At 46.5% G+C, this 18612-nt stretch overlaps 2 protein-coding genes across 7 annotated transcripts in view; both read left to right on the top strand.

Moving 5' to 3' along the window:
- Positions 1-9601, top strand: part of LOC115402770 (myosin light chain kinase, smooth muscle-like) — a 28085-nt gene extending 18484 nt beyond the window's left edge. For all 4 annotated transcript variants that reach the window (XM_030111308.1, XM_030111307.1, XM_030111310.1 and 1 more), the window contains 16 exons: positions 851-898; positions 1037-1164; positions 1289-1445; positions 1542-1732; positions 1815-1929; positions 2573-2611; positions 2880-2970; positions 3070-3273; positions 3453-3670; positions 5204-5327; positions 5801-5953; positions 6039-6162; positions 6269-6359; positions 6774-6902; positions 7210-7322; positions 8070-9601. In XM_030111308.1, coding sequence (XP_029967168.1) covers positions 851-898; positions 1037-1164; positions 1289-1445; positions 1542-1732; positions 1815-1929; positions 2573-2611; positions 2880-2970; positions 3070-3273; positions 3453-3670; positions 5204-5327; positions 5801-5953; positions 6039-6162; positions 6269-6359; positions 6774-6902; positions 7210-7322; positions 8070-8198 — 2054 coding nt within the window. In that variant the 3' untranslated portion in view covers positions 8199-9601. The remainder of the gene's footprint in view (positions 1-850; positions 899-1036; positions 1165-1288; positions 1446-1541; positions 1733-1814; positions 1930-2572; positions 2612-2879; positions 2971-3069; positions 3274-3452; positions 3671-5203; positions 5328-5800; positions 5954-6038; positions 6163-6268; positions 6360-6773; positions 6903-7209; positions 7323-8069) is intronic.
- Positions 9602-10906: 1305 nt separating this feature from the next.
- ube2g2 (ubiquitin-conjugating enzyme E2G 2 (UBC7 homolog, yeast)) lies at positions 10907-16748 on the top strand. 3 transcript variants are annotated; one of them, XR_003933160.1, is made up of 7 exons: positions 10907-11051; positions 13154-13189; positions 13266-13311; positions 13871-13989; positions 15533-15673; positions 16196-16375; positions 16426-16748. XR_003933160.1 is itself a non-coding variant. In XM_030111316.1 (7 exons), exons 1-6 carry the CDS (start codon positions 11009-11011, stop codon positions 16306-16308), a joined length of 498 nt encoding a protein of 165 aa, XP_029967176.1. In that variant the 5' UTR covers positions 10907-11008; the 3' UTR covers positions 16309-16345; positions 16396-16748. The 3 variants fall into 3 exon arrangements, 2 of the variants coding, with proteins under 2 accessions (XP_029967176.1, XP_029967175.1); XM_030111316.1 differs by having other exon boundaries at positions 16196-16345; positions 16396-16748; XM_030111315.1 differs by having other exon boundaries at positions 16196-16748.
- Positions 16749-18612: the final 1864 nt, after the last annotated feature.

Here is an 18612-nt window from a genome sequence, read left to right on the forward strand (position 1 = left end):
TCCAAGTTACGACTTTCAATTGAATGCACCATAAGGCAAACTCACTCCTCAGGGATTAACTGGTGGCAGCACCTGTTGAGAATGTCTCCCCTTAACAAAAAGTAGCATACTTTTATTTTATTATGTATACTTGAGTATAAGTATAGTAAGTATACTATGGACCATATAATTCAAGTGTACCAGAAAGCATACTAACTTAATACAGCTCTGGTCATTTCAGTTTATTTGAGTATATTTAAAGTATGCCATAAGTACACTCTTATATATACTGCCATTGTACTAGTTAGTTACTCCTAGGTCGCTTCGTAGGCTACTGCAGTTATACTTTTACTAAAACTAAAAATATACTACTGTTGTAAACCACGTAGGTCAGAATAAACACAAGAGAAGATGTCAAGCTTCCGTTTGCAACCCTCAGCATTCAGTTGCCTTTAATTTGACACTCATAAGAGGAGCAGTGGCAGACGGACATTAAATACACAACACTACACACTCCCATCTGACATGAAAGTTAACTACTCTTAGCAAAAAGTAGTTTGTCAAGGAAGGAAGTGTTGGGAAATAAAGAGGTTGTAGATGTTTCTGAAGGTCTTTGAGGGGTTTCAGAGCTGAAGGTCATGAAGATATCTTTCCTCATGTTTAAATGGTTCTGGAAAAGTTTTAAACAGGGGCGTAGACCTTCAATAGGTTTCAGAAAGGGAACGTGACCCATGAGGAGATTTCCTGAATTAGTCAGATTTCAGAAGTCTTCAGATGTTTTTCACCAGAATGGTTTCCTCTCAACCAGTCTGAGGAGCACAGTGGCGTCTGGTTTGATTCCCAGAGTAACTGTTTCCTCTGCTTTCACCAGGTGAAGCCAGAATAAAGAAACCAACTACGAAGACTCCACCCAAACAAGGTGAACTATACCTGCAACACCCACCTATTGCATCATGGGAAGTGTAGTCCCACTGCATTTGGACTACAATTCGTTTTGTGTGTGTGTGTGTGTGTGTGTGTGTGTGTGTGTGTGTGTGTGTGTGTGTCCGCTCTGCAGCTCTGCCTCCTCAGATTCTGACCTTCCCAGAGGACATGAAGATCTTGGCTGGAGAGAAGGTGGAGATCCTCTGTAAGTTCTCTGGAGCTCCTCCCATCACCTGCACCTGGCTCAAGTTCAGGAAACCAGTGAGTGGCACACACCAAAAACATCCATCCAACCAAAGCCATGCCTGTATTGTGCTGATGGTGTGTGTGTGTGTGTGTGTGTGTGTGTGTGTGTGTGTGTGTGTGTGTGTGTGTGTGTGTTCAGATCCAGGAGGGCTCAGCTGATATCTCCATAGAGAGCAGTGACAGCAGCAGTAAGCTGACCATCACCAGCGGCCAGCAGGAGCACTGCGGCTGTTACACCATCGAGCTGAGGAACAACTACGGACTCCGACAGGCGGCGCTCAACCTCACCATCGTTGGTAAGAGGAGAACCTGCTGAGGAGCTCCTCTGAACATCATGGCTGTTCCACCTTCTGTAACCTGTAGGGGTCGCTGTGCACTCTGCCCCCCTACAGATAAACCAGACCCCCCGGCGAAGGTCCCTGCTGCCTCGGACATCCGCCGGTCCTGCCTGACCCTGTCGTGGTACGGGCCCACGTACGACGGCGGCAGCGCCGTTCAGTCCTACAACCTGGAGATCTGGGACTCGGTGGATCAGCAGTGGAAACACCTGGTGTCCTGCAACAGCACCTCCTACAACGTGCAGGTGAGGCCGCGCTCAGGCGCAGGGACGGGAACGCTGCCAGTGCGGGTCGACTCTTCGGGCTGTAACAGCGTGTCTGTCTCAGAACCTTCTGCCGGAGCGTCAGTACAAGTTCCGGGTCCGGGCGGAGAACATCTACGGCGTGGGAGAGCCCAGCGCCGAGTCGGAACCGGTGACCGTCGGCCTGGCCGACAGTGACGGTGACAGAAGCTCTCCTACCTGCTTTCAGCTCCACTCACACATGTTCAGGACTGGTTAGCTGGTTAAATCAGTCAGCTGGTTATCTGGTCATCAGTTTGACTCATGAAATCATTGAACTGACCGAACCAGTAAAAATTATTACAATCATTAACAGTTGAAACTGTTGCACTGGTTAACTGGCTCAGCTGGTTAGCTGTTCAACCAGTTCAGCGGAATAACAAAAAAAAACTATCCAGCTGGTTCAATAAGTTAAACAGGTGAAACAAAGTTGACCTGTCCAAACTAGTTTTACTGGTTAGCCTGTTGACTGTGCGACCAGTTAAGGCTGTCAGCTTGTTAACTGTTCGAATAGTTTAACTGTTTGAGCTGGTTTAATCTTGAGCTGGTTAAGCATGTTTTACTGAACTGATTTTGAAGTTAAACGTGTTAACTAATTTTACTTGTTAGGCTGGTTAATTGGTTAACGTAGTAGAGATGGCTGAAGTTAACATTTTCTAGTCATCCAGCATGACTGAGCTGAATCATCTGAGCTGCTCTAGTTTGAAGTGTTTTGTAATGTTAACTAAATCAAACTAAACTGAAGCTGGAGGAACGGAACTAACCACACTAACTAAACTAACACTGCTGCTGTTAATCTGACAGAGAACCAGGAGGAGGCAGAGGCAGAGGAGGAGGATGATGGTATGAAACACACCACGAAACACAACAGCAACACACAATTCACACAACGATTCAGTTCAACTTCATTTCCATGTCAGTAAATGACAACAACCAGAAAACCAACAATTCCACCTGAGCTGCAGGAATAAACCTGCAGAGCCAGACTCAAAGCAGGAAACTTTCTGTAGAGTCAGACTCTAGACTCTGGATCTAAATGGCTGAAGATGTGCTGGAGGATCGTTCAGCCAATCAACACGTTGGGATGACATTGTGTGTATCTGTGTGTCAGATGTGGAAAAAGAGCCGGAATACAGAGACGTCACCATCAAGACGGAAACGAAGGTGAAGGAGCTGTACGATGTGGAGGAGCGGCTGGGAACGTAAGGCTGCTCCCATCATGCATTTGTGCCTGTGTGGTGCCGCTTTGGGCTGCGTGCTAACGTGTGCGTGTGTGTGTGTGTGTGGTGTCGCTATGGCAGGGGAAAGTTCGGGCAGGTCTTCAAGCTGGTGGAGAAGGCCACAAAGAAGGTGTGGGCAGGAAAGTTCATCAAGGCGTACTCAGCCAAGGAGAAGGAGAACGTCCGGCAGGAGATCGGCATCATGAACAGCCTCCACCACCCCAAACTGGTGCAGTGCGTTGACGCCTTCGAGGGCAAGTCCGACATCGTCATGGTGTTGGAGATGTAGGTGGACTTTCATCTCTGTAAACATACGTGTCAGTCCACAGCAGGGCCAGCAGAACCAGGAGGAGGTCAGGGAGAACGATTGTTGTCACAGTAAAGTTAACCGTGCGCGCGCGTGTGTGTGTGTGTGTGTGTGTGTGTGTGTGTGTGTGTGTGTGTGTGTGTGTGTGTGTTCTCAGGATCTCTGGTGGCGAGCTGTTTGAGCGGATCATTGATGAAGACTTTGAGCTGACGGAGAGAGAAGTGATCAAATACATGCTGCAGATCATCGACGGCGTCAGTTTCATCCACAAACAGGGAATCGTCCACCTGGACCTCAAACCGGAGAACATCATGTGCGTCAACAAGACCGGCAGCAAGATCAAACTGATCGACTTTGGCCTTGCCCGGAGACTAGGTAACCACACACTGACCATGACTCACTACTACTGGCCACATACTGACTACTACTAACCACAACACACAGTAACCACTCCTAACCACATAGGGATCACTACTGAACACTGCTTAGTTCTTACTACTAATAACCTATAGAGGCAACAACACAGACTAATACTAACTAAATATTGACTAATAACATTGGTGACCATGCATTGAGAACCTGTAGCATTACCAACAGCAACAACCACGAGTAGTAACACTACCAACCATGCACAACTAACCACAGCTTGACCACTATTGACTGCTCTTACCTTTTATTAACCATTGCTAACCACATATATCCAACTACTAACCACGTTTAACTACAACTAACTATCACTAGCCTTATACTGGCACTACTGAATGCCCCTTGCTAATAACGACCTCTGTTGACTACCGATAGCCACTACAACCCAAAGTCTGTTCACTATTTACTTCACCTAACTATTATTAGATGTTACTAACCACGTTTAAAACCAGTTACTACTGACAACAATAAACCATTACTAGCCTTATACTGACCATGACTCAATACTCCTTATTGACCTCTGTTGACTACTGCTAACCGCTACTAACCACATATATCGTGCTTTTCCATGACACGGTTCCAGCGCCACTCAACTTGTCTCGACTCAGTTCCGATTGTTTTTTCCATTCCAATAGCGCTTCACCAATCAGTGGCTGGCCGTCTCCCAACATCACATAATGGAAAAGCCAAAAAACGGAGGCATGTCTATTCGAGCAGGTGTTGGAGGAATAGATTACTGCTAACCAATAGTAACCAAGAATTGACCATATACTGACCACACATACTGACAAAATACTGAGCACTTCTACCACATACTGAATACTAACTACTGTTGACTGCTAATACCAACACACTGACTACTACTACCCACATATAAACCATTAATAACCACATAAACTACTAATAACCACATATGAACTACTAACCACTTCATAGTGACTACCACCAAACATATATTGAATACTAACTTCATACTGACCAGTACTAACCACATACTGCCCCCTGCTGACTGCGTACTGACCAGTCTGCTTCACTGGCTGACAGACTGGTGAAGTCGGTGGGGGGGACGCTGGTTCTGGGTCTGATTCTGGTTCTAGTTCTAGTTGTGGCTGCTGTGATGCTGATATGGTGAGGTGGGACAATCAGACATTGCCCTCTAGTGGTAACTGTGTGAAAAGTGTGAAAGGTGCTCTTTAACTAAAGATTGATTGATTCAGAATACTATTCGCACTCTGATTACTAACCAGTCACTATTCACCTCAACTAGCGACAGTCTAACTAAGATCTCACTCTGAAAACAGCCAAGGGACCGTCAGAGTAACTATAACTGCTTAGTGTAACTAACCACCACTATATCCAGGTGATGTGTTAGTTATTTGTTCAGCCACAGAGACTCGCCATTGTGGGGTTCAGCTTCAGCGACATGACAAGGCTGCAGGGAACTAGTTAAAGAGATAACCAGTTCACCTGTCCTCCCAACAGAAAACGCAGGAACTCTCAAGGTTTTATTTGGAACTCCAGAGTTTGTGGCTCCAGAAGTGATCAACTACGAAGCCATCAGTTACCCCACTGACATGTGGAGTATCGGAGTAATCTGTTACATACTGTGAGTATAGCTCCGGTTAAATCCAGGCTGAGACAGGGTCCCTCTGTCCTGTGTGTGTTTTCTGTCTGCTGCCTCAGATTGATCTTTTCGACCCGTGTTCCTGAACCCTCTTCCCCGAGAGCCCCTGTTCCTGCATGTTTGAACTCTCTCCCGGCTTCAACACACCTGAAAGCCTTGACAGGCTCATCACTGGGTTTTGATATGAGGTTGGAGATGAATCATTCGATTCAGGTGCGTTGAAGCATGAAGAGAGCTGAAACATCCAGGACGGGAGCTCTCCGGGAAGAGGACGAGGCTCCCTGTTCCGCCATGCGGTTCATGTTGCTCATTTTGCCTTGCATGTTGTTCTAATAAGTTTTTTGTTCACTTTTCCCTGTACACATCCTTCCAGGTGCTTTGTTGTTCACTTTGCCCTGTGCATGTCCTCCCGGGTGGTTGAGGTTGTTGACCTTGCTCTGTTTTTGTCCCATCAGGCTGAGCGGTCTGTCCCCCTTCATGGGCGATAATGATAATGAGACACTTTCGAACGTCACCTCGGCCACCTGGGACTTTGAGGACGAGGCGTTTGACGAAATCTCCGACACTGCCAAGGATTTCATCACCAACCTGCTGAAGAAAGATATGAAGTGAGGACTGGACACTGACCCTATTGCTTCAGTCCCGTCCATGTGTCTGCTGTCTGTTCTCACCTGTGTCTATTTGACCTGACAGGGCGCGGCTTACCTGTGCTCAGTGCTTCGAACACACCTGGCTGAAGCAGGACACAAACACCATGAAGGCCAAGAAGCTCTCCAAGGAGCGCATGAAGAAGTACATCCTGAGGAGGAAGTGGCAGGTAAACAACAACAGCAACAAGCAGCACACACTCAGCGAAACCCCGTCTCCTCTGTCTCAACTCGTCTCACCCCGTCTCACTCGACCTGTCCTCACTCCTCCCACAGAAAACTGGTCATGCTGTCCGAGCCATCGGACGACTCTCATCTATGGCCATGATGGCTGGAGTCAGTGCAAAGAAGGGCTCACCCACCGAGGGTAATCAGCACAAACCCAGCAACACACACAACCACACAGACACAACAAGACCACGCTCCACAGAAATGGTGGGAAAAATCAGCTGATTCAGTTGAAATCGGGTGATTGGTTGAAGAGGAGCCAACGTCTTCATTGTGGTGATGGGTAGAGCAGGAGCTTGATGAGGAGGTGAATCTCAGGTGTACAGCTCAGTCAGTGCTCAAGACCCTCAAGACCGTCAAGGAGACACAAGGATAGAACCAGCCGGAAGCACGGCTGGTTCAGAAAAGCTTCATTCAGTAGAAAACCTGCAAAGTTGAGACTTTCATCCCCCTAACTCTCTCTCTCTCTCTCTCTCTCTCTCTCTCTCTCTCTCTCTCTCTCTCTCTCTCTCTCTCTCTCTCTCTCTCTCTCTCTCTCTCTCTCTGTGTACAGAGGATAACCAGTTTCTGGAGTGTTTGGAGTACGAACAGAGAACAGAGTGTGCGCCGGTGTTCACTTCGGTCATTAAAGACGTGGAGGTGGTAGAGGGCAGCGCGGCTCGCTTCGACTGTAAGATTGAAGGTATGACAACTGCTTCTGACGCCTGTCTGTGTGGTGAGATCACCACAACCTTGACGGAACACACAACTTGTTTTTCCCTTCGTGTATTCTGTTCTTCCTCCCTACATCTGTAGAACATCTATGAACTCTTCTGCTCTCCTCTTAGCATTTGTAGAACATTTTAACTCCTCTGTTCTCCTAATATATGCAGAACATCTGTCCTCTCCTCTGTTCTGCTATAGGCTTGTTTTTTATGGAACATGATCAATTGAATTATGCGAGTGTGCTTTCAATAGCAGACGATAACCAGAGGCTGTTGGTGCTTCAGGTTATCCTGACCCGGAGGTAGTGTGGTACAAAGACGATCAGCCCATCAAGGAGACCCGACACTACCAGATCGACTACGATGAAGAAGGAAACTGCAGCCTGATCATTTCAGAGGTGAACCACATAGATCACTGACACGTACCACACAGACCTAACTGCAAGCAGCCAGAAACTAGCAGTTAATGTAACCCACACAGCCAGGCTCACATGGGTTTGTTCCACTTCACATTTCTTCACTGATCATGAGGAAACAGGAAGTGATGAGGTCAGGAAACAGAACGTGATGAGATGAGGAAACAGAACGTTATGAGATGAGGAAACAGGAAGTAATGAGATGAGGAAACAGGAAGTGATGAGGTCAGGAAACAGGAAGTGATGAGGAAACAGGACATGATGAGGTGAGGAAACGAAGCGATGAGGTGAAGAAACAGGGAGTGATGACATAAGGAAACAGGAAGTGATAAGATGAGGAAACATGAAGTTAAGCATGTGCACAGTGTCAAAATAAAAGAGGAAGTGAGCCCAAAGCAGATCATTGTCACAAAGATTCAGCAGTCAATCCTCCTGAGAAAACCCAGTATGTGACTCTAGTTATGGATTATTTGCGCATCACAGATTTGTTTATTCTGTACATTTAATTTAATTATTTATTGGTTAAAACTTATCAACATTACCCCTTTATTCTTAATATGAAGACTTTGTTCTGTTGTCTCAAATTGACATATTTCAGAGGACACAGAGGACAAAATCCAGACTTTATACTTGTTTATACCCTTCACTTTACTTTATTGTTTCTTACTGATGGTATAATTCTTCTGTTGATGGATTCATCGTTTTTTTTTTCTGGATGTTGCCTTTCAGGTGTCGGGTGACGACGACGCTAAGTACTTGGTGAAGGCGGTAAACAGCTTGGGGGAGGCGACCTGCACTGCAGAGCTGCTGGTGGAGGTGATGGCTGGGGAGGGGGAGGAGGAGGAAGAGGAGGAGTGAAGACCCGACTGTGGACCACCTCAGGTGGGGGAGTTGCCCCTCCTCTGCTTTTCAGACCTGAACAGGAAAAACAAGAACCCCTTGTGATTAAGCCCTGATTGGTTGAGTGAGTGGGCGGAGTTTAACCTGGTTCATTGTTTGGCGACACAGCTAGCGAGCTAGGTAGCTTTTCAGGCTAGTGCAAGTCTCAGACGTTTCAATCACTTTTAAAACAAACATCTGATTATTGATGTATAACCTTCCAGTATATAGAAGAGCATTAATTTATTTATCCATCAAATAAGTGTCTGAAAATCAAATTATTCTCATTAATCTCATTATCTGATCACGCTCATGTGAAGGTGATTGTTTTCAGCCCTTCACCTGAGGGTTAAACTCCGCCCACAGCAGAAGCCCCGCCCCCTCAGGTGGATTGTATTTCAGTGCTCTTATAAATGGTGACTATGTTTTCGTGTGTGTTTTTTCAGCCTTCACTCACTTTGAAACACTTTTTTCTTGAGGTTTTTCCATGTGATGACGTGACTCTGTGTTGTGTTCACTGTCACTGCGGCTCACACTGAGCTCAGCAGGAGACTTCAAAAGTCCCCACAAACATTTTGCTGACGGTTTGAAACAGGAGGTTTGGGGTGAGACCCTCACGATGGCTGCACTCGTGGTGGAAAGCAGGTGTCTGTGGGGGTCCGCTGATGAGGGCGAAGGTACGAACCCGGTCAGGACTCACAGAGTTCGGTCACAGAGAAGAAGACCAAAGAAAACGAGAGAAAATGTTTACAATGCCACACGTGTCAGGATGCGTTCAGGTGCCTCTCTGGGCTCCGGCTGTGGTTCGGGTGTCTGTGTAATCCATCTGCTTTTGCTCTAGAATTAAAACTGTGGACCTTTTCTGATCTGACATTACGCATTATGATGAAAGTGGAAACACCCACTGTCACAACACACAAAGTGATCAGTCTCCACATCTGCTCCATCTTGTCTGAAAAAGTAATCTGAGTAGTCAACACTGAGCTCACGAGAACCCATCCAGCCTGAGGGATTGTGGCTGTTGGAGTACTTGGGACACCTTAAAGTGGCCGCACTCTGTGACCTCCGGCTGAAGGAACCGTGATGGAGTTTGCTGAGGGAATATTGATCTCTCTGTTCTGTTTGAGCACTTTTTTTTGTCTTTCTTTTGAGTTTTGACTTCGACAGCAGACAATCAGCGCTGCCTTCTGCCACAAGCCTTAAGCCACACGTTTATTCATGAGGATTTTATCACACACACACACACACACACACACACACACACACACACACACACACACACACACACACGGGTATGTGGGATGGGTTGTGTGAACTCAGTTTTTATTGTAATCTGAGATGCAGATTTATTAGATGTTTGTCTCACAATTTAATTAAAGTCATACAAAATGAAATCAATGGACATGTGCTTGTTGTTGAAAGGTGCAGGATGGGATGTGTGTACTGTACCGGCTCTGTTCAGTCCTGTGAGTTCCATTTTAACCACCTGCCTGAGCTGGTTAGCGTGCCAACTTCAGTATGGATGGACTGAGCTCAGAACTGTTGATTTCTGTTCATAATCTGTTCTGTGCTCATAAAATAAAGACATACTCAACTCAGCTTTATTTCTGTAGCACTTTAAAGACAACTGCTGCTGGCACAAAGTGCTGTACAAAGTCATAAATACATAAATGCAAGAGGTGAAGGAGTGGAGGGGAGTTTGATTTCTCCATGAATGGATCTGCTCGTCAGATTCATTGTGTATATCCAACAATATTCACCAAAATTGAGCAGGAATGCTAACGTTAGCTTAGCCTGCTGACCCCGGCTCATTTTGACGAGAATAAAACTATAAAACTATGTGTTCCTTTGTTGGAAATGTTTATATGTCTGGTGTGAGAATGTCAGGTCACTGCTGAAGTTAGCATGCTAACAGCTAGCCTTGGGCTTGTCCCGATCACTGCTGCCCCCTGCTGCTCAATCTGACAGTTAGAGGTGGAGGAGGAGGAGGAGCTTGTGTTTGGAGGGTCCTGGTTCGAATCCCACTGCTGACAGGTTGTCCTGGGTACGACCTCTGACCTTCAGAAGAAAGAAGACAGAGCCGTCAGTATTGTTTGTGTTTCAGGAGATGTAGTGTTTGTCTCCACATTCCAGCTGTGTGTTTTTATTTAAATCTCTTCACTGTGTGTTTGTGTGTGTGCGTGCGTGTGTTTGTGTGTGGGTGTGTGTGTGTGTGTGTGTGTGTGTGTGTGCGTGCGTGTGTGTGCATTGTGTATGTTCTGGATGTTATTTAATGCACGAGGCATCAGGATAATCACCATGAAGGTTCTTCACAGGTTTTACTAAAACTGTTTCACTCTAGAATTGTGTGTTTTGTATTAGATGTATGTCAATGACTTTTCTAAACATAAATATATCAGATTGTATGAGAACACAATGACTGGAGTTACTCACGGATTCAAAAAATAAATATTTATCACAAACGGTGGTGGTCTGCAATGTGTTCAGTAACCTGCAACGTGTGGGGGAAAGACTACAGATGATCTGGACCAAAATCAAAAACTTTACTGATCCAGAGAGAAATTCTTTCATATTTAAACTGAAGCTGGAAGGATGCGTGTGCGCGTCTCTGTGTATGTCCTGTGCGCATGCGCAATGCGACGAAGCTCAACAGTGAGCAGCGACCCTACGCGCATGCGCATTGAGCAGCGGTCCAGTGCGCATGCTCGGTCCCGGCTCGGTGTCGGACGGAGCCGCAGCCCGTTTGTTTGTTTGTTTATTTATTTGTCTGTTTGTTTTCCGCTGTGACTATGGCGGGCACGGCGCTGAAGAGGCTGATGGCGGAATATAAACGTGAGTAAACGTTCAGAACAGCCTGTAGCCGCCGGACAGGCGCGGTAGCCGGGAAGCTAAGCTAACACTAGTGACAGCTGAGCAGAAACACTTGAAAAAGTCTCTAATCCGAGATTAAAAAGTCCGGTTCGCAGATTACAGTCCTCGGCAGATAGGAACAGTAACAGAGCAAAGTGGTGGTTTGGACAGAAGCTTCGTGATTCTCAACATGAAGAGCCGCGAACCTTCATGTGAAGGGGCTCAACTTGCGGCTCGCGGCCCGCTTCTGGACCTACATCCTCCAGCGCCTGGTTCCTTCTCACGCCGTCTTGTGTGTCCTGACTGGCTGTGGTCTGGCAGTGTTTACTGGCTGTCCACTGACAGCTGATTTAGATTCAACACCTTTATTTTATCACAGGATAACATGCAGTGAAGTGTTTTTGACCTCAGCAGCAATCCGAGTAAGTAAAGATTTGAATGTGTATGTGTAGAAAATAACCAAAGTGAATGAATGAAAGGAATAAGTCGGTAAATGGTGGAAAAGTAAATGTAAAAGGTGAAATTAGACAGTTTCTGTTGTAAGTCAAGAGTTTCATGTTCAGCAGGTGGACAGCCTGATGAAGAATCTTCTCCTCATCCTCTGTTTGCCTTCAGTCAGCTGTAATACCACCCTGATGGCAGCGGAGACAACAGTCTGGCTGTTCTCCCTGTGTGGACTGTAGATTGGACAGGGTGGTTCTGATGGAGCAGATCACTCTCCTCAGGGTCAGGAAGAACACAGGCTAAAAACCTGGGTGTTAGTATTGATGGGACGTTCAAACGTGACAAACAGATCAGCGCAGTGGTGGAGGCTAGCTTCTTCCAGCTTCAGCTCCTCGCTAAAGTTAAACTATGTTTAAGCAGGTGTGATATAGAAAAAGCCACCTCCTTGTATGTCGGCACGGACCAGTCTGGACTGAGAAGCCTGCAGCTCATTCAAAATGCAGCAGCTCGTCTCCCAACCGGAACAGAGAGACGGATGCACGTAAATCTGGTGCTCTTCTCACTCCACTGGCTTCAAGTTAGGTTCAAGATTGATTTTAAGATTCTTTTATTTGTTTTTAAGCTGCAGAATGGACTGGCCCCAGACTATTTATCAGACCTTGTTAAAGTCCATCGGCCCTCCGGAGCCCTGAGGTCATCTGACCCTTGACACTCCTCCATCCCTCCTAAAAACTAGAAGAGATCGAGCCTTTGCGGTCGTGGCTCCCAGACTGTGGAGCAGTTTGCCCCTCTCGGTTCGGTCTGTGGACACCCTTACACTTTTAAATCCCGACTAAAAACCCACCTGTGTGCGCTCTCTCTTTTACTGTTTGATTTTCGTACTGTGAAGCACTTGGGCTGGCCATGGGCCCTTATTAAATGTGCAATACATAAAGCTGACATTGACAGGAAGTCCTGCTGGGTGGTTCTGGTGGAGCAGATCTCTCTCCTCAGGGTCAGGAAGTCCTGCTAGGTGGTGCTGGAGATCAGACCTGCCTCTGCCGTGTCGTCACCACACTTCATGGTGGTGTCAGACCCTGATATGGAGACATACAAAGCCCTAGGGGGGTAGGGGGGGCTTTTTCCACCTTGGACTGGTTTAAAGCAGCATAAGCAACTTAGTGTTTCTGTGGATCAGCAGGACGGTGTGTAAAAATGTTGTAACAAGGGCTTAACGGTGCATGCAGAAAATACTGACGTTGGTAAACACAGGAAATAAGCTCTGGTGGAAGTGAAGCGTTTTTCAAAATAAAATTGAATGCACACTCAAAATAAAACTTTTCTTTCTGTCGCTGTGCCCTGGTACCAGTCCGCGGTCTGGTGTTGGAGAACCCCTCTGCAGACCACCTGCACAGGGAGGCTGAGACGGAGTCTGTAGTTTAGGGACCAATCTGGGGTGATTGTGTGGTCACAGGTTGTCCACAGACAGTGGCGACTGAGAGTTAATCTGAACGCCTCCCTGCACCATCCTGCTCATGCTCAGAGTATTTTACCTTTTAGAAACTTAACTGATAATTTCTCCTGAGACTTAAATTATAGAAAGCAATGGCTGACGATGAGTGGCACTTTAATTCATGCATGTGTGTGTCTGTGTGTTTCAGAGTTGACGTTGAACCCGCCTGAGGGGATCGTTGCAGGTGAGAATCGGTCCACACACACTGCAGCACACACACTCGTTCACTGACAGTCTGTAAAAATGTGTCGGTTCTGCAGGTCCGGCCAATGAGGAGAACTTCTTCGAGTGGGAGGCGCTCATCATGTGAGTACCGGTACTGCGTGTGTGCATGCATGCATGCATGCGTGTGTGTGAGACAGATGTTTAGGGCTGTGATGTCTGATTGTGACCAGCAGGTGTCACTGTACACACACTGAGGACACTTTTCAGGCCTCATGACTACATTTCCCACAATGCCTCTGGCTGTTATCCAGGTGAAAGCAGCAGACTCTGACAGTAGGATCGTCTTCAACCCTGACAGTGAATCCAGCTCACAGAAAGATCAAGATGAGGATAAATCACTTTCACAGTGTGGACACACACACATCATGTTCATCACTCAGAGGACATACAGAGGTCACTGGGTTCCAGTCAACACGGTACTTAGGCCAGTGTCAGGGTCATCACTTCTGTTATCATTATTATCATTACATAACTTTTTATTTAAGCAGGACCTGTAAATCTTTGAATAAGTTGCGCACGCATACACACACCACACACACAGTGATGAACCAATTGATGTGATTAGTCAGATGCCCCAAGATATGGACAGATGGAGGTTAATTGAAGGGCAGACTGAAACTGGTGTGTGTGTGTTTTTCAGGGGTCCACAGGACACATGTTTTGAGGGAGGCGTGTTTCCGGCAGTCCTCAGCTTCCCCTCTGATTACCCGCTCAGCCCTCCCAAGATGAGGTTCACCTGCGACATGTTTCACCCCAACAGTAAGTCACAGGCCCCGCCCACTGTCCTCTGACACACTCAAGGCCCCGCCCACTCCATTCCATCATAAAGGATAAGATGTCATTAACATCAAATCCTGTCAAAAACAAATATTCCACTACTGTCTCGGTAACGGCGGGAAACGACTCCTGTCTTCTACACAGGATTAATAAAGGGATCAGTGATTGGCGGAAAATTAATGATTTCAAACAAAGCGAATTCTTGCTTCGTTTCATTCTTATAAATTTGCCATGCTAGGCTTGTTCAATTGGAGACTGTTGGAAATAGGAAGTTTTTAACAGAAGACCAACGAACATCGGTGTTGGATGTTGTCTTTGCGGTTCTGTGGAGATCTGTGTGACTCTCTGGGGCTCTGTGGAGGAGATGGAGCCGATTCTGTTTGGAGATTCGGTGGTGGTAAAGTTTGAGACTGTGGAGGAAACCGTCTCAGTCTCAGCTGACACGCTCGGTTCAAAGCCGCCATCCGACCCGTCACAACACGCTCTGAGAGAGCGGCCAGTGCGCCGTTAGCATGCTGTCATTATCCTCTGATTACTGGGTGAGCTGTGATGTCACCGCAGGCAGGCGGTCTGAGCCGGCTCAGATTAGAGGACAGGGCGCTGACCCTTCATCATCACCATCATCATCACATGCCAGCATGGCCCCGAGCTGAACCTCCTGCAGCCCACATCAAACACCCCAAGAAGGCACAAACACCAGAAGAAGAAATGGACTAAAACTGTGTGAAGGTGAAGCAAATAAAAACAGGCTCAATTTGGACCTGGGTCAACCACTGTGAACCTTCCCTTTTCAGAGGATTAAAGCCGCTCTGATGTAGTGACATGAGTGGAGCACTCGAAAAGTCCCGACCAGCCCCCCTCCTCCTCCTCCTCCTCCTCGTCTTTTAAGGTTGTCGTCCAGAGACGTCGGAGCACGATATGTTCCAGTGCTCTCTCCCAGTGTTCTGCTGACCAATGCCGGATCCGTCATAAACAAAACTCGGAGCTACTGGCAGGGAAAACACACGATTGTGGTTGTTGTGTGGTTATAACGACGGAAATCATCCCAGATGCAGCTGTCCAGCTGTCCAGCTAGCCAGCGGCACTCTGCATCGCTCCGGCAGGACCTCTAGGGGGAGGAGCCAGCGGTGCTTGTTTTTAAAGTGTTGTATAAATCCAGTTGAGTTCAGGTATCCCACCAGAGGAAACACTTTGGCCCATATGTCCAATGAACACATACACAGCAGCAGGACCACCTTTCAGGGGTCCTAACAGGGATTTTCTGCTCCTCCCTGGAACCAGCATCAGTCCCGCCTTGCCTGAAAGCAAAACAACGAGCCCATTTATATTAGTTATTCTATTTATTTTGCCTTCTGTCTGCCACTGGTCCTTTCTGTTTTGTTTTGTGCTCTGAAGGTGAAGCCCCACAAATCATTTTATTTCCATTGACAATGAAATCTATTCTCCCCCCCCTCCTTCCTGCTCCTGCCCCTAATCGCCCCCCCCTCTTCCTGCTCCTGCCCCAAACCCCCCCCCCCCCCCCCAGTTTACCCAGATGGCCGAGTGTGTATCTCCATCCTTCATGCTCCTGGAGATGATCCGATGGGTTATGAGAGCAGTGCAGAGAGATGGAGTCCGGTGCAGAGCGTGGAGAAGATCCTGCTGTCAGTGGTCAGCATGCTGGCAGGTACACAACGCTACACAACTCTACACTTCACTACACAACTCCACACTGCACTACTCTACAATACACATCTGTACACTACACAACTCTACACTGCACAACTCCACAGTACAATACACAGCTCTATAATACACAACTCTACACTCCACTCCACAACTCTATAATACAGAATTCTACACTAAACAACTCCACACTACACGATTCTACATTACACTGCTCTACACTACATAACTCTGTTTTACATAATTCTACACAACTCTACACTACACAACTCTATAATGCACAACTCTACACTACATAGCTCTATAATACAGAATTCTACAATACACAATTCGACATTGCAGAACTGTCCACCTCAAAGCGTGATGCTGTCAACTGTAACAACATTGGGCACCAGTTGTATGCTGAATGTCTTTAAAGCTTAATAAAAAAGAAAAAACAACAACAACATGCATTGTATGTGTTGGCTTGACCACATGTTGCCACGGGGCGTTGATGTGTTGCCATGACGACGTGTCTCCTCAGAGCCCAACGACGAAAGTGGAGCCAATGTGGACGCCTCCAAGATGTGGCGAGAGGACCGAGAGCAGTTCTACCGACTCGCCCAGAAGATCGTACGCAAGTCACTGGGCCTGTAGAGACTGTACAAGAGACGCACGCACGCACGCACGCACGCACACACACACACACACACACACACACACACACACACACACACACACACACACACACACACACACACACACACACACACACACACACACACATACACATACACACACTGAGCTGCTGGGACTGACACAGCAGAAGAAGAGGTGCAGCGTGGTCAGCAGGTGTGGAGATGTCACCGTCCCCATGACGACACACTGACGGACGGCGTGCCTGAACACGCCGTCCGTCTGCCGGCCACTCAGCAGGACACTGGGTTCGATTCCATCATCTGTGTGAAAAACACAGCGGGACATTAAAACAGCAGGAGCGGCTGCTGGGGACTCCTGCTGGGGTCCGACTCCTCAAAACTGCTCCGAGAGTTGGAGTTGAATAAAGATGCTTTGAAGGGGAAATTGTGGTTTGTGTGCACGGGACAGGTGGGGGTGGGGGTGATATGTGGGAGCAGGTGGGTGGAGGAGGTGGTGATAAGAGGCAGCAGGTGGGGGGGGGCAGGTTTGATCTTGCCTCCTTCAAATGAGGCCAAGTTTCAGATTCTCTGTCAGTAAAGATTCTCCACTAACTCGTCTTGAAATCCTCCTTTAGAGTCATATTTCAGAAAGATTCAAACAACAACTCTCAAGATGAGCCACTCAAAATCTCTTCATGGCGGCAGAGGAAAGGGTAAATCAGAGAAGTCAGTTCTTTATACGGTGTTTGCCAATTTCACTGCAGTCGATCCAGTTGTCAAAACGTGGATGTTCCCAACTATCCACCAGGCTACAGTGAAGATCCTCTGCCGTCGGTTTTCCCTCATTCCTCTCCGATGTGGTTCTGTCAGAAACCTTCATACTCCAAGCTGGAAGCTGAACTCTCCTCCCACCAGACATATCTCGTGGCTCTTCAGGTGGAAACACCAACAAGAAGTCCAGGAACCTTCCAGACGCCTCAGCGACAGCTCAGCCACTGTGATAGCTACCTTAACAATCACCTTGACAGCTGCTGAAAGACTGAAAGAGGGCAGAAAAGAGTGAATAGATGACAGAACACAGGAGAACAGGTAATCACACCGGCACAATGTTAGGGTGTGGATCACATAGTATTGAGAACAGTATAGTTTCATGCAGTAACACAATACTGTTTAACATCACAGTTTAAACAACTCTCATGACTCAAGGTCGCCTGAACAGCTGGGGTCAGGTTCAGATGGGTTCTGGTTCAGGTGTGTTCACATTCAGACTTTAAAATGTCGGTCCTCTCTTTTAGAGCACAGCATGGTCAGGCTCCACAATGAAAACCAGCTTTACACCTTTTTATGCTGGAAGGCTCTTAACCTTTAACTCTGATTACATTTCACATGGGTTCCTTTCTTCTTTAATTGTGCCCACTTTGGAGCTCTTGTGGTTCTGTACCTTTGAAAGGTGCTGTCTGAATAAATCCTACCAAAATCTGACTTACATTCAGGTAGGTTGTGGCGAATTCAGGGGAGTTCAGGTTCAGGTGAGTTCAGGTCATTTCAGGTGGATTCAGGTTCAGGTGGGATCAGGTTAAGGTCGTTTCAGGTGGATTCAGGTTCAGGTGGGATCAGGTTAAGGTCAGTTCAGGTGGATTCAGGTTCAGGTCATTTTCAGGCGGGTTCAGTGTTTTACATCTAAGTACAGGTTTTACCTTGTACATTATTTCATGAGTTTTTTTTAGACTTTTTTTTACGTCCTGGGTTTTAACCTTAACTGTTTAACCTTGAAATCACATCTTTTATTGGTTTACTTAATACTAGTGTAGCTTTTCATACACAGAAGCATTTTCTAAAATGTAAGCCACATTTGAGGTGTTTCATAAACAACTGTGTTTATTCTTCTCATCACTGAAACACGTGAAGAAACGGACTGCTGTGAAACGCCTCAACATGAAGATGTCAAACTCATGTACGAGTAGATTCCTCCAAGGACAGAGCTGTTTCATTCTGATTTTATTTTATTTTATTTTATTTTATTTATTTTTTTTTTTTATTTTTATTTTTTAACTCTTTATTTACAAACTTAACACAAAAACAAACTACAAAACATTGTGGGGTATTACTGTTGCAAGAACAAACATTTCACAAGTTTCATTTCACAAGTTTCATAACTGTGTTATATACTGTGTCCACTTCTCCCATCTCTTCTCAAATTTGTCCATTGTTAGTCTTAAGTAATGAGTCATTCTTTCCATCCCATAAATTTCGACCATAATTTCTCTCCACTGAGCCACCGTTACAATGTCACTTTTCATCCAGTTCTTCGTTATGGTTTTCT

This window comes from Salarias fasciatus, chromosome 16, assembly GCF_902148845.1.
Source record: "Salarias fasciatus chromosome 16, fSalaFa1.1, whole genome shotgun sequence".
Classification (NCBI taxonomy): Eukaryota; Metazoa; Chordata; class Actinopteri; order Blenniiformes; family Blenniidae; genus Salarias; species Salarias fasciatus.